The sequence below is a fragment of the Tursiops truncatus genome, chromosome 20 (genome assembly GCF_011762595.2).
Source record: "Tursiops truncatus isolate mTurTru1 chromosome 20, mTurTru1.mat.Y, whole genome shotgun sequence".
NCBI lineage: Eukaryota > Metazoa > Chordata > Mammalia > Artiodactyla > Delphinidae > Tursiops > Tursiops truncatus.
The window spans coordinates 14,178,302-14,192,900 of record NC_047053.1 but is presented as its reverse complement, the minus strand read 5'-3'; the positions used below and the strand labels follow the sequence as shown (position 1 = coordinate 14,192,900).

Sequence of the window (14,599 nt, the reverse complement as noted above, 5' to 3'; positions counted from 1 at the left end):
CAGGAAAGGTAGAACGAAGTACATGGGAAAAACAACAAACATTTGTATTCTTACCATAGGCTTTGGTATTGTGTTCAAGTGTTTTACATTGCTGTATGTTATTTAATCTCCTCAATAACTCATGAGATAGGCACTGATCACTAGATACTATCTCCAAAACAAAAAAGAAGTTAAGGTAAGTAATTTGCCCATGGTCACATGACTAACAAATAGTATTGAGGATTCAAATCCTCAAATCTGAGTCTCTAACTGTAGAATAAGAGCTCTATCTAAACCACTACTATATTTACTACCTTACAGAAAGAGGACAAGCTTTGGAGTGTTATTTGGTTTGAAACCTGGCTGTGCTACTTAATTAGATCTGTGTCTTGGATAAGTTTCTTCATTTTCTTATGTGTTTAAAAACATGGGATTGATGATAATACCTACTCTAGAAGATTGTTTTGAAAATTAAAGATAATATGAGTAAAATGCCTAATACAATGCCTGGCTGATACTAGGTAATTTGAAAATGGCAGCTCTATTATTTATACTTTTTTTTTAACTTTTTATTTTGATTTCATTTCGGATTTCAGAAAAGTTCCAATGGTACAAAGAATTCCCTTATACCTTTTACCGAGATGCCCCAAATGTTATCATTTTGCCACATTTGCTTTTTTGCAATTTTTTTCTGAACTACTTGAAAATAAGTTGCAGACATGTTGCCTCTTAACCTCTAAATATTTCAGTGTTCATATCCTAAATATTTATGTTGAAATGGCCTCATGGATTCTTATTTTATTAAATGGATCCTATCATTATTTAATAATCTTAATAAATTATCTTTTATAATAATACGCAGTTATCACATCTTGGAATTTTGTTTGAATTGCATGCACTGGGTCTTCCATCTGACCAACGTTTTCACAAAATTGCCTAATTATCAACTGAAATATCTCCCTTGTGACTCCTTACCTTTCATCAGCACATAAAGTTGGGTCACATTTTGCAAAGGATTCTTTACTTAAGGTTTCCTTATAACCCTTTTCCTTTTTTTTCATCCTTTTATTTCTTCCTTTATACCTTATCTTCTAGCACCAGGCTGCCTTAAGCTTTTCGATTCCAAGCTGGCCTTTTTAAGGGCAGGTGATATGAGTATAAAAATTTGGAGTACCTCATAGGATAGGAACATTTGAGAACTATCAAGTCACTGATATTATTATTTTGCTAGTTAAAAAGCAAAAAAACATGTAATTAGAAGGCCTTTTATTTCACTATTTCACTTTGTTTCAAAATATGATAGGTATCACAAGTGAAATTTTATTGACTATAAAGCTAGTTATGATTACTTATGGATAATATAAAATTAAAGTGTCAAATAATTATTTTTACATATTTACATGTAAAATTTTACCTTTTCCTTTTAGAGCTGTATTTTTAGAATATGTACACAAATGAATATAAGCTGACACCAGTTTATTGAAAAGAACGAATATTTTTAATATTTGTAAATGTATTCTTAAGCTTTAAATGTATAACTAGTATTGTCTGTTGTTGAAAAAATAAGTGTCTGAGTTTAGTTCACAGAACGTGTGAGAAAGTTGAAGTTCCAGTAAACACATCAATAATTTATCATTTTAAAAGCATTATATATTATTTGGAGCTTATGTTTTGCCTCTGCATATTTGACCCTTGAAATAACAACAGCCTAGATTCACTCAGCTTGACTCCAGATGATGGAATAAGTTGGGAAAGTATATCTAGATATACTTGGTGTGGTACTGGAAATCATGCATATTCAACAAGATAATAACATAATGTATGATGATAATATCCGTTCTCCAAGGAACACAAAGTGCTTTGCGGAAATTATTTTTTAATTTTCCCTATCTGCTTCTGAGTCAGAGTGCATAGGAGATGGTGATAGTCCCAGTTTAAGAAAACAGAGGCATATATGATTCAGAGATTGGCCTCAGATATCTCAGCCCAGGTTTGAATTGTAACTTTTTACAAGGCCATAATACCTATTTAAAAATACCTGGTAAAGTAAATTTATTATAAAACAACCAATTTTAAATGTATCGTATTCTATCATAGATATACACTTAACTTGAAAAATTATGAATAAGAACTAATGGTACAAAGGATGTTGTTAGTTTGACTCTTATTCTTGTGATCTTTTTACTTTTTGGATCTAAAATTCAATGTGCTATAAAGTTGACATTGCCCGCCTCTTTCTGTTCTAATCTTGACTGGTTTTGCTCTAGACCTGGTGCATTCACTGTACTGGTCCTGGGATGTCATTTCACCATTATCCTAAAATGACCTCCTCTACTGGATCACTTATTTCTAAAAAATAAAAGTCTTCAACTGTCTTAGTTTATTCCCTCATTATGTTGGACCATGTTCTTTAGTAGCTTCCTCAGAAAGAATAGGAGGTAAAATTTTTGGACTTTACACATCAAAAAAAGTCTTTATTCTACCCATATTCTTGATTCATTGTTTAGCTAAGATATAGAATTCTAGATTGAAAATAATTTTGAAATTTTTGAAAGCATTGTTTCCAGTGCTGCTTTTTAAGTCCAATGCCAATTAAAATTTCTGGTCCTTTATATTTGTTAAGCATTTTTTTTTCCTCTGGAAGCTTTTAAGATCATCTCTTTTCCCTTATGTTTTTGTTTGTTTTTAATCTCACCATATGAGCTTGACATGCATCTTTTTTAGTCCATTGAATTAGGCATTTGGTGGGCTCTTACAGTCTGGAAACTTATCTTCAGATCTGAGAAATTTTCTTATGTTTATCATTTTCTTCCCTCGTTCTTCTTGATCCTTTTTTCTTTTTTTTTTTTTTCCTTTTTTCTTTTTAATATACACTTTATATTTGTCAAATATACCTAAATAAAATGGGAAAAAAAGAATTCACCTAAAATACAGCGACTAGATTGGTTAATAATTTGGTATGTATTCTTCCATATTTTTCTCTATGTCTCTCTTTGTATCTGTGTAAAAATAATAAAAATATGAACATATTCATAGATATAGGCAGACACATGTGTAATTGGGCATTTAGAAAAAGTGGAATGATATTAACCATAGCAGGTTAGTATGTGCCATCACCTAACTTGTCCATGACTTAAATCAGTAAGTTGTGAGAGGGCCATATGGGTAAGTGTTAATCCCTGTAAAGGGAAGGGTGGTTGCTTGTAGAACACTGGTTATGGACACTGGAAATGGGGTTCCTATTCTTGACCAAGGATAATCTTGGGCAGTGGAAGTCCATGATGGTCTAGGGAGCTGCCCTACTGTAACCAACCCCTGAATGGTGGAACCACAACATGCATTTTTCCTAGTTCCTTTTTATTTTTGTAAGGCCACGCCATGTGGCATGTGGGATCTTAGCTCCCTGACAAGGGACCGAACCTGCACCTCCTGCAGTGGCAGCGCGGAGTCTTAACCACTGGACCGCCAGGGAAGTGTCCCCCCCTTTTTTCTTATTTTTTTATTGAAGTATAGTTGCTATACAATACTCTATAAGATATGCATGTACAATATAGTGATTCACAATTTTTAAAGGTTTTTACTCCATTTATTAGTTATTATAAAATATTGGCTATATTCCCTGTGTTGGGCAATATATCCTTGCAGCTTATTTTATACCTAATAGTTTGTACCTCTTACTTCCCTACCTTTTCTTGATCCTTTCTTACCTTTTCTCTGTCTTGCTTTTTTTTTTTTTTCCTACTTTCTGGGAAGTTTACTCAATTTTTCCTTCTAACGCTTCTGTTATGTTTTTATTTCCACTCTCCTTTTTGTAATTTACACGAGCTCTCTAAAGGGATAGACACACACACACACACACACACACACACACACACACACACACGTTTATGTTTGTATGTTTCATGGATGTGATACTTTATCTCGGAGGGCATTAAATATAATTAGATTTTAGAGTTTCATGAGCCTCCTTTATTGCCTCTGTTTCCTCAGAATCACTCTTCTGTTTGCTGGTTGGTTTGTTTGGATCTCTGCGTTTTATGTTAGAGGCTCTCCTCAAATGTCTGGTGAACCTTGGCTCTTTGTTCATATTTAAGGGTGAGGCTCCAAATCTAGTGATTGGACGCTCATTCTGTGTGCGTGAGTGGTAGGATTTGTTGAGTGGGAGGCTTCCCCATGGGTGATCAGGAAGGGGCCTGGCTGTTTCATTGGGGGCTTTAAAATGTCAGTATCTGTAGGTCTCTTCTTGGTTAGATTTTCTGCTGAACTGAGGGCAGTCACCTGCCTGCATGGTTTGGAGCAGGTAATTTAGGGGTCTGACAACTCCTTTTACAAATTTCCACAAATGTTCATTCTGTCTTCCGATATACCTGATCCCTTCAATTCTTTAGATTTTCTAGGATCTGGGAAAACCTTTATAAATCATTACTTGACTCATAATGGTACTGAGGTGAATAACAGTAGGGGATTTGGTGCTAGTAATGTTATTAACATTTCTTAATCACTCAGGTGGAATTCCTCTAATTTTCTTTTTGATTTTCTTTATTAGATGTTTATGTATTATAAAAGTACAATGTTCTTACTATAACAATTTAAATAATTCTAAAATGTATAAAGAAAAAGTTTGTCTCCTGGTGGTGCCCTGCCATTCCTACCCCCCGAAGTAACTTGTATTAGCTGACAGTTATGTATCTTTCTGATAGCTTTCTCACTGTCATACAAACATACACAAAGATGTTTTGAGTGTTTCTTAAAATAAAAAAGGACTAATACTATACACATTCTGTGGCTCACTTAAATCATTCAGTATATCATAAACATCCCTCCCGGTTAATGGAAATAATTCTGACTCACTCTTTTAATAAGCAAATATTATTTCATAGTATAGGTATACAGTAATCTACTAAACCATTCCAGTGTTGTTACCAGGTTTTGCGAGGAGGGGGTGATGGTGGGGAGTATTTTTTCATTTGTCTTTCACTATTCCAAACAATGCTTATCCTTTTATATATCTCCCTACACACTTTTGTTTCTTCTTTGCCTTCTCAGATCTTGAAATTTCAGTTGATTCATTTGTCATTTGCTCCAAGTACTCCCTCTAGCATTTTCCTCCAGAAGCATACCTGGTCTTGGCCTGTCCAAAAATGTGTTCAGTTAGCCCTCTGGTAGGTCAGGCTGTTAGAGACCCTAAAGCAGGTACATACAGGTGGCAGTAGATGGCCCAGCAGTTTTCCCTCTTAGGGGCTCGTTGTCACACCAGCTTGTAGATGTCAGCTGTCTGCTTATAGGTCTCTCTGGCTGTGTGTAGCAGGCCTTTCCCAGCTGTAGGGACTGAGCAGTTCAGTACATCACTGCAGCCCCTGTGCATGCAGACCCTTACCTTCCACTGTCTGGGCTTCTCAAGATGCAGTGAAACCGACATCTTTGCCCCAGGCTTGAAGAAAAATATAGTCTTCCCTGCCATCAGTTCTTTGGTTCTTCCCTTGCTTGAGAGAGTGTAGCCCTCCCTGGCTTTCTTCCCTCGAGATCTCAAGAGAACTTGGGACCTCAGATGGACCCTCCCCGGCATGTCTACCTTTGTCTTGTGTTCTTCCATAGAGGAAACTGGGCCAGAGATAAGGTCAAGAATTTGTGCTCTACCATCTTCCCAGAATATCTTCATTTCTGTTGCTTTTCGGTTTTTTTAATGTTTCACATATTTTCAGAATTACTGAAGAACTTCCTATTTCCTACTGCTTTCTATAATATCAGTATCTAAAACGCTCCCCTGTGTGTTACGTATCAAAATGTATACTGACCCTGCCCTCTAGGATACTAATGTCCAAGAAGATAAGACTATTGAAAGTTAATAATCCTGGCAGCGATAGCAAAAAGATATTAACTGAGATTTCTTTAAAAAGCACATCAAAGTAGTTACATGAAAGAAACTGTACTCTACAAAGAGTGAAAAAGTGACTTCCCTTCTTTCTCATTTGCTTAATGAATCTGTGACCTTTGTCACCTGGCTTGGAAACTAGCTTAATGTTGCATGTGTGTCCTAAAATCTACTTGGTTGGGTCTCAAATAGAGTTTTGGAACATAATTTCTTTTTTTAAATAAATTTCTTTCTTTCTTTTTTTTTTGGGGGGGCTGAGTTGGGTCTTCGTTGCTGTGCGTGGGCTTTCTCTAGTTGCGGTGAGCGGGGGCTGCTCTTCGTTGTGCTGCGTGGGCTTCTCATTGCGGTGGCTTCTCTTGTTGCGAATCACGGGCTCTAGGCGCACGGGCTTCAGTAGTTGCGGCACGCAAACTCAGTAGTTGTGGCTCACGGGCTCTAGAGCGCAGGCTCAGTATTTGTGGCTCACGGGCTTAGTTGCTCCGCGGCATGTGGGATGTTCCCAGACCAGGGATCAAACCCGTGTCCTCTGCATTGGCAGGCAGATTCTCAACCACTGCACCACCAGGGAAGCCCCTGGAACGTGATCTTTCCATAAGTTAAGGGCTGGTTGTATATAAATATTTTGTGATATGTTGCACCTTTGGTTCTATTTTTATAATTGTAATTCCCTACTTCCCTCTCAAGGGTTTTTCCTGATTAAGGATATTTTAGTACCTGGCCCCTTTTAAAACCATTTTAAGAAGCTTTTGTAATGTGTGATTTGTCAGTTGTCTTATTTCATTTGTTACTTTGGGGAAAAAAAAGCAACCCACAGGAAACAGTCCACTGCCTTGTCCAAAAGAATATCAGAGAATAGCATTGGGGATGAAGTGGTCATTCAGAAAAAGGACAATGGGAAGATGACTTGGGAGGTGATTTTTTTTTTTCTTCCATGTTCCTGCCCAGTGCTTTTCAAAGGTGATGTGCTCACCTTAGTTTTCTGTTTACTTTTAAGAGTATGATGAATGCATGCAGGATCATCTTGAAACATCAGTTTATTGAGCTTCTCTTTTCCTCCCTTGCAGCATTGCTATGGCAACAAAAGAAAATATGACTTCACAGAGAGGAATGTTGAAGTCAATTCAGAGCAAAATGAACACTTTGGCCAGTATCCTTTTTGAAAGCTTGAAATCTGGGGTTTTTTTGGGGAAAAAAATCTGTGTATGTGCTTCACCACTCTCCCCCTCTTCTGGACAGGTTGCCATCATCAGTAACAGTAGAGGCCATCAGTAATTCTGTATTATGATATGCCCTGCACTCCTGAACGATCATACTGTTTAATGCCATATGTAAAAGATTGCACACCAGAGGGTTAATACTAGTAGATCTAGAAAATAATTATGTGAATTTTCAAATTCATAGAATTATTTTACATTTTAAAAGCTCTTGAACTTTTAAACTTTTAGAACTCCACAGTGTACACAGTTTTTACCTAACATCATAAACTATGTGCTTTTTCTTCTTTCTTTATTCAGTTTGGAGAATAAGTCAGTGGCACATGCTTAGAAAGAGAGGGAAGTAGACAGCCATACATGTAAATGAGTTGTCACTGCTGGTGGCGTAGTTTCATTTTGCACAAGCTAAACTCTAGGATAGATTTGCTGCTTGTTTATTGTGGCCTCTACCTTTTTAATTCTTCAGTTTCCCAATTTAAAGTAGTATTACTGCTACTTCTGAGAAACCCAGCAGGGAAACTGATAAGCCTGCTAAGCTAAAACATTTTGTTTACTCTGAGAAGTCAAGCCTTCTTAGAGAAAAAGTTTCCTCCCCCAATTACTAAGGGGGAAAGGACCTTTAACTTTCAAAAGTTGAGTATCTTCTGGTCCTAGATAATTTAAGGTCACTTTTAGTTTCATACCTTATTTGCCTAAGGAAAGGAATATCCTGAAGGCTGTTGGTATTTTCCAGTTTTTGGTGAATTTTGTTCTTGCTTTGTCACCCTAAGTATAAAACCACACCTCCAAAATCATTTATATTTTATATAGGGCTCTACAGTTAACAGAGTACTGTTATATACATTATCTCATTTTACCAGTACCATAAATTAGAATCATTCCCAAAATTATGTTTAAAAAAATCAAATAAAATGGGTGTGAGTTAGTCAGGACTCCATAGAGAGATAGTAATAGAAACCTAATTCATACTGACTTAAGGAAGAAAAGGAGGGAATTAATTTGTTCATATATCTGTAAAATTCAGGGGTAGAATTTGGCTTAAGGTGTAGCTGGAAGCAGGGGCTCAGATTTTATTATCAAGAATCTGCCTTTGCTCTCTGTTTCCCTACTCCCTCTCTTATTTCTATTTTCTTGTGTGTTGGCCTCATTCTCAGGCAGATTCCTCCTCGTGCCGATAGAGATGGCTACAAGAGTCACCTCCTACCAGTTCAAAAATTCTCATGGAAAACGGGCGTCTTTTCTGACAGCTCTGGCACATGTCCCAAGAGGACTGTGGTTGCCCTAGCTTGAGTTACCTCAGGCTATTCCTAACCCAGCCATTGGCCAAGGGGAGTGAGTATTCTCTCTGGCCAATCCTGAGTGCGTATGTACACCTGATGTCAGAGGACAAGGTCAGCCCCACCCTGTTACATGAACTGAACTGGATTATTATAGAAGGAGGGGGGTGGTTCCCCTAAGGTAATAAACTAGATAGAAATATGTCCACTATAGACAGGGTTTCCTAATGTCAAAAGTTTTCTTACTTTCTCTCACAGGGTTGTTGACCCTTCTTTTACCAAGCAAGAAAAGATTAAGCATTTGCTTTAAAAGAGATTTGTACCTTACACTGTATAAGTTTTTGCACATTACTTCATGCTTTCTGTTCTGCATTTTAAAAGTTGTTTCTGCAAATTGTCCCCTTTTTTTTGTTGATTAATTTGAAAAACACATTAATGCCTACAGTGTGTAAAGTTCTCTTCATTAGGCACAGAAAAATTCAAGATTAGAAAAAAACATAACCTCTACATACAATATGTAGAGTATATAAATACACAATACAGTCCCTGCTGAGAGTCATTTATTTACAGGAAAATGCAGTGAGGATTCACCGGGAGTAGGGATTATTCCAGCTCTCTAGTAACCTAGGTGATTTTGTTGTTGCTTTTCTTGACCTTGATACAATACCTCTGTTAACAAAGAGGATGCACCTGCAGGTGTGTAGTCAGAAACCAGTGCTAGAAATGCAAAACAATGTAGGATGCAGAAGCGTGTGCTCTGATTGCAACATACCAACAAGTAAGATATGAAGCTATTTTACAGTACTAAGTAAAATGCAGTTGTGACTGCTATAAAACTCCTAAAATTGAAAATTTTCTTTCCTTTCTTTATGTTCCCCAAATAGGACAGCCAGAGCAGTTTAACCCACTTTCTTACGGTATCCTGCCTACTGCTGTAAAGTAAATTTAAAATTTTAAATAATTAACCAGTACTTGATTATAGAGACACTTAAGAGTTTGTTCCCACCAATTACCTGAATCCAAGGAGGCTTATCACCTTGGGGAGAAGATCACATATTCCTCAAAACCTTTCTGGCAAAACTTCCCAGTCTCCTGAGAAAAGGGGTTTAAGAAAGAGAGGGAGAGAGAAAGAGAAGGAAAAAAAGGAAAGACAGGAACCTCAGGATAATGGTGGTGGTAGCTGGCTGCACCTGTACCTCCGTGCCCTGCAGGGTTCCTCTCTCCCGACCACATGGGCTCCCACCCTGATAGCAATCCCTCAGTACATGGTAGCAGTCATCATTGTTTCTTCTCTCGCTGTTAATTTTTTTCTTTTCATGGTTCTTGTGTACTGCAGTTTACTAGGAGACTTGAATTTGCCCTTGAGCAGTAGGGCATTTGTGTTTGCTGTAGCTCCCTCAGTGTGACTTTTTTCCCCTCTATTTCTTCTCATCATTTATCGTTTCTGGACTCCACTGATCTCTGTTTTTGTGATTCCTGTGAGTTTTCACTAAAGAGGCTTCTTCCAAATATGACCTTAATAAAGATTTCCCAAAGATCGTTTTCCTGCTGTGAACAGCCTTATCCAGAGGATCAACCTTAGGAAGCGGCGAGACTCACTCATCCTGGGCGGTGTTATTGGTGTCTGTACCATCCTATTGCTGCTGTATGCTTTCCATTGATGAGACATCTCCAGGGACTCTTGACAGCCACCACTTTCACACCCTGATCCGGAATAAGAAAAAGTAGGAAGGAGAAGTTGACTGACCTGATAATTAGCCTGACCGGCAGGATTAATTCAAGACTGATAGTGACGGACTCTGTGACGTGGTCAGGTTGAGCTGAAGTCACAGGTTTTCTGTGCTATCTTTTCTAACACACGTTTCCTTCTGTTTTTAGTTTTAAAAAAATAATAAATGTTTTCAGTTGCTTTTGTCTCCCGAAGAGGTAAGTAAACCCATCAGAAACAGAGTTTCCGTGCCTCGGTGAAAGTGTTGAAGGCTGATGACAAGCCCGGTCTTACAGCTGGATTCTTCAGAAAACCAGGTTTCTCTATATCCAAAGACTGCTTTCCTTTCAGCCACCAGATGGGGTTGTGAATAAAAATAGTCTTTGTCCTTCTATTTTACACTCATGATGAGAAATCACAAGTCATTTCTTGATAATCTGTGCTATAAATTTCTACTTTGTCCCCAACTCTTTCGGTATTCAAGAAAAATTACATTTTTCAAAGAATCTTTGAGATGCTCACAGACCAACTTCAACCCAGTTGAGGTTGTCTGAAATAGAAGACAAGTACTGCAAAAAAGCTTTTTTCTTTATTTTATTTTTTAATAGTGCACACTCTGGGGTTAACTGTATTCCTGGAAAATCATCAAGAATGACAGGCTTTTTTTTGGTCAGTCACTGTTTTTTGTTAATCTCTTCCATTGGGTTAATATTTACTACTGTAAGAAAATGAAATCTCAGTTCTACCATGACAAAAAGCCAGTGTCTGTCATTGCAACTATTCTTCATCATGTCAGGATTAACACCGGCAACTGAGTGAGGGGAACGCTTGGTTTTCAGTGAGATCTCTTTAACAGGCCACATGTAAAAAGACACTGAGTGAGGGGTCACCATCAGATAATTCCATTTGTAAGTGTTCCACATTTATGAGCAAAAGTTTAAGAACCGCTGTCTGATGTACCAGGAATTCTGTGTTTTGTGAAAACCTATTCATTCCAAATCTCTTAAGCTTTTTCAAACATCCAGAGAATGGCTTTATTATTGAAGGTGCATATAACAGAATCTATCTCTATCTGCACCTGTTTTCTATTACCACCCTGGACAGTGACAAAATTTTAAACCACCCACCAGAAATCTTTTCAAGTTTAACCATTTCTCAGTTTCTGTAAATCTATTACTTCTCTAACTGAACTACCACAAATAGGCCGAAGACTTCCAACAGCTGTATTCCTCACCAAGAAAGAAGGCTACTCTTCACCTTTGGAATTTACTATGGTATTTATAGTACTGGCTTAAGACCATGCCATGGGGAATAAACGGATATTAGTATGTAGTTCTTAACTACATCACAGAGTGTTGATGGTGATATTCAGATGAATTTGATTACAGGCTGATGGGTAGACTAACCTCTGGTCTGGTGCAGAAACGGAGAGGTTTTTCATGCTGGTGTCAAAGTTTTACTATGTTCTGGGTAGGAAGAGTGTTTGATACTTTTTTTAACTATGGGGTTTATTTTTCTAAATATGGGTTGATTGATCAGTCAGTTGATTGGGGATGCCCTTAAAAGAAAGTTTAAGTTTTCCCAGTGTGAACCTTAAAAGATCAGAGAAATAAGTTCATTTATTTAATTCTCTGTTGGGAGAACAAAACTTCTCTCCCCTGACACTTTATTATCTTTGATTTTTCAAAGGGTCTTGATCGGTGGTTGTGCCTCAGCTAGAATTTATGGGACTTTGGTTGCTGTATAGTCGGCATTTAGAAAATCTGAAGTATAAATAAAGTTATTTATTTAATGATACTACCAGTCTTTTTTACTGGTGTGTTTGGTGTGTTCATTAATGGGTGGTGGTGTGAGACTAAAACTAGGACCCAAGCTAATCTAGCTTTTGCTGCAGCTGAGCAAACAAACACTTTTGATGGTTGGGAAGCCTTTCCACTAGGGTTGTGCTTAAATGAAGTAATAGAATTATGTTGATTATTTTCTTTATGAAAATAAAGAAACTAGTTCTTCTGAGGAAGTTGAAAAAGCGTGGTGTAGATGTTGGTGTCAGGTAGGTCTGACTAACCTCCCAGTGCTGTAGCCCATAGTGAGGTAACCCAGGGCCAAACGTAGAGCGCTAGGGCTGTGCTCCTCTGTCCTTTATGGTTCCTTCTTTTGCAGAAGGAGGCCCTAGAGCGAGGATAGAAGTGTGCCATTTACAAGTAGAGGCTTATTTTGGATCCCGTGATAGCTGATTTGAACTCTTTCAGTTTCGTGCCATTTAGCTTTTTTTTTTTTTTTTTTAGCAGCTTGGTTTTCTTAACTTTTTTGCTGTCCTTACAAACCAGTTACTAGGCTCAGGGGCCAACAGTAAATTGCTTATGAGAGCCAATCAGAGCCAGGTCCAAGGAATTTTCTATTCCTTGTCCCAAAGGTTACCTCTTACAGGAAGTTATTCTCTCTCAGCTATTGTCTTATATGATGGATCTTTCCTTTTGGGATCTTCTTAATAACCACTCAAAACTTTCCGTTTCACTTAAAAGTATGAAAAACCATGGCAACAAAAAGGGCAGAAAATTCCAAAAGGTATACTTCTGAGAGTTTGTTTTACTGTGCGCTGATAACTTTAGTTTAAAATGCTTAATGAATCTATTACTCAAGTTCAAGCCCAGATATTCAAGTGCTTCAGTTGATCTCTCCTGGCTATTTCTATATTCTTCTTACTGTTATTAATAACGATGCTGAAGGAGTCCCTGTAATTTGCAGCATTGCATACCCATATTTTTCTAATGTTAGAAAAATATGGGCTTTTCTTCTCCATTATTCATTTCTCCTGCTTACCAAAATTCACTTTTATAGAGAATGCCTTTTTCCATACTGCCGAGTACTCAGATCAGACATGGGAGTACAATCCTGAGAGTGGAGATGAGCAGTGAGAGGAGTCATCATGAGGGCACTTTTTGTATCTGGAACCAATTAATATTGATTTTAGTTCTTTCCTGTTGGACGCTGAATACAAAAATGTACTTACGGAGCTTTTTGATGCAATGACTTTTGGCCTCTATGGAATTGAGGCACCTTGGACTTGCATTCCCACCATTAATTTTCTATTTCATTGTTAATGATCTCAACCTGAGGAAAAGGACTTTAAAGAACTGGACTAGCCTTTTTGGTTTTCTAATACCTCATGTTTGATCACTAGCCAGATATGATTTCTTGGAAATTGACTGCATTTTCTAACTTGCAATATTAAGCTATTGAGGATAAATAGCCATGTCTAGTGTTACACTGAATTTTGTGGCAAATGTAAAGAGTAAATGGATTCTGCTGGGAATTAAAATGATTGTGTTCTATTCTCCTTTTGGGGTAGGGGTTGTTTAGCCTGGTCTCCAAAAAGATATAGAGCTTTTCATCATGATCTTTATAAACTAATCTTGTTATTCCTTTATAAATCTGCACACCCGTAAGTTTTATAGGGCAAAAGAAAATGAGGAACAAGTGACTCTTGAGGATGTTTATTGGATAAGAAGCTGAGACAGCTGAGCCATGTCCTAAGGGATCTTTCTCATTTTCTTTGTGCCTAGTACAAAGTATCAGAAGTATTACTTTAGTATCAAAGCATTTGCATCTGTTCCTATCCTATTTAGCTCTTAGGGAGGGAAATCAATTCCAATCACACTTTACCATGATGGAAGATGTTTCCTCATGAAAAATGCCAATACAGGTTTTAAAAAATCTATTCCAAATGCACTTTCTAATTTTTTGCTTTTAAAATGGCTTCTTGGAACCAGGTTTATTGTATTTGTACTTAATTTTTTGTTCTCATCTAAATGTGCATTTTCTGACTGTATAGAAGAAGCTTTGTTATGTAATTTAATAATAAATTAGAAATATGAATGGTGTGTCTGTTGTTTGTATTGGAATAGTGCCATCAAGGCAGTTTGGGGTAGTGTTATGAAATCTTTGGTATTAATAAGTATTTTTCATGGTGTCCTAAAACCCAGGGTGAAACAGTACAGGCACTGAAAAGCTATCACCTATCATTCAAAAACATCATAGGAATATTCCACTAATAATTTAGCCCAAGAAGTGAAGGAGAATCTCTTAGCAAAATGAAACTTCAGGAAGTATGATGGAAATGTAAAATAGTAGAATTTAGCAATAAAAACAATTTCTTGCCCTCCCTAAATAATGACATTTAATTGTATAGATCTGAGGACCCCCACCCCGCAAAAGAGTTTGAAAATCCCTCACTTCCCATTACCTCTCCAAATGTTCTCATTCATGTATTCTGCATCCTTTTTAAAAAATAATAGCATAGGGACTTGCCCTGGTTGTCAAGTGGGTAAGACTCCACACTCCCAATGCAGTCGGGGAACTAGATCGCACATGCATGCCACAACTAAGAGTCCGCATGCCGCAATTAAACATGCCGCAACGAAGATTCCACGTTCCGCAACTAAGACCTGGTGCAACCGAAATAAATAATTAATAGTAAGTATTTTTTGAAATAACAGTATAATTGAGATATAATTCAATTCACAAAATTCACCCTTTCAAAGTGTACCGA

General features: G+C 37.2%; 1 protein-coding gene across 2 annotated transcripts in view; it reads left to right on the top strand.

The window, feature by feature from the left end:
* The window catches only part of GOSR1 (golgi SNAP receptor complex member 1), a 50,094-nt gene extending 36,168 nt beyond the window's left edge, over positions 1-13,926 (top strand). For both annotated transcript variants that reach the window (XM_004311642.4, XM_019926955.3), the window contains exons 8-9: positions 6,916-6,998; positions 9,879-13,926. In XM_004311642.4, the coding sequence (XP_004311690.1) occupies positions 6,916-6,998; positions 9,879-10,003 (208 nt within the window). In that variant the 3' untranslated portion in view covers positions 10,004-13,926. The remainder of the gene's footprint in view (positions 1-6,915; positions 6,999-9,878) is intronic.
* The last annotated feature ends 673 nt before the right edge of the window (positions 13,927-14,599 follow it).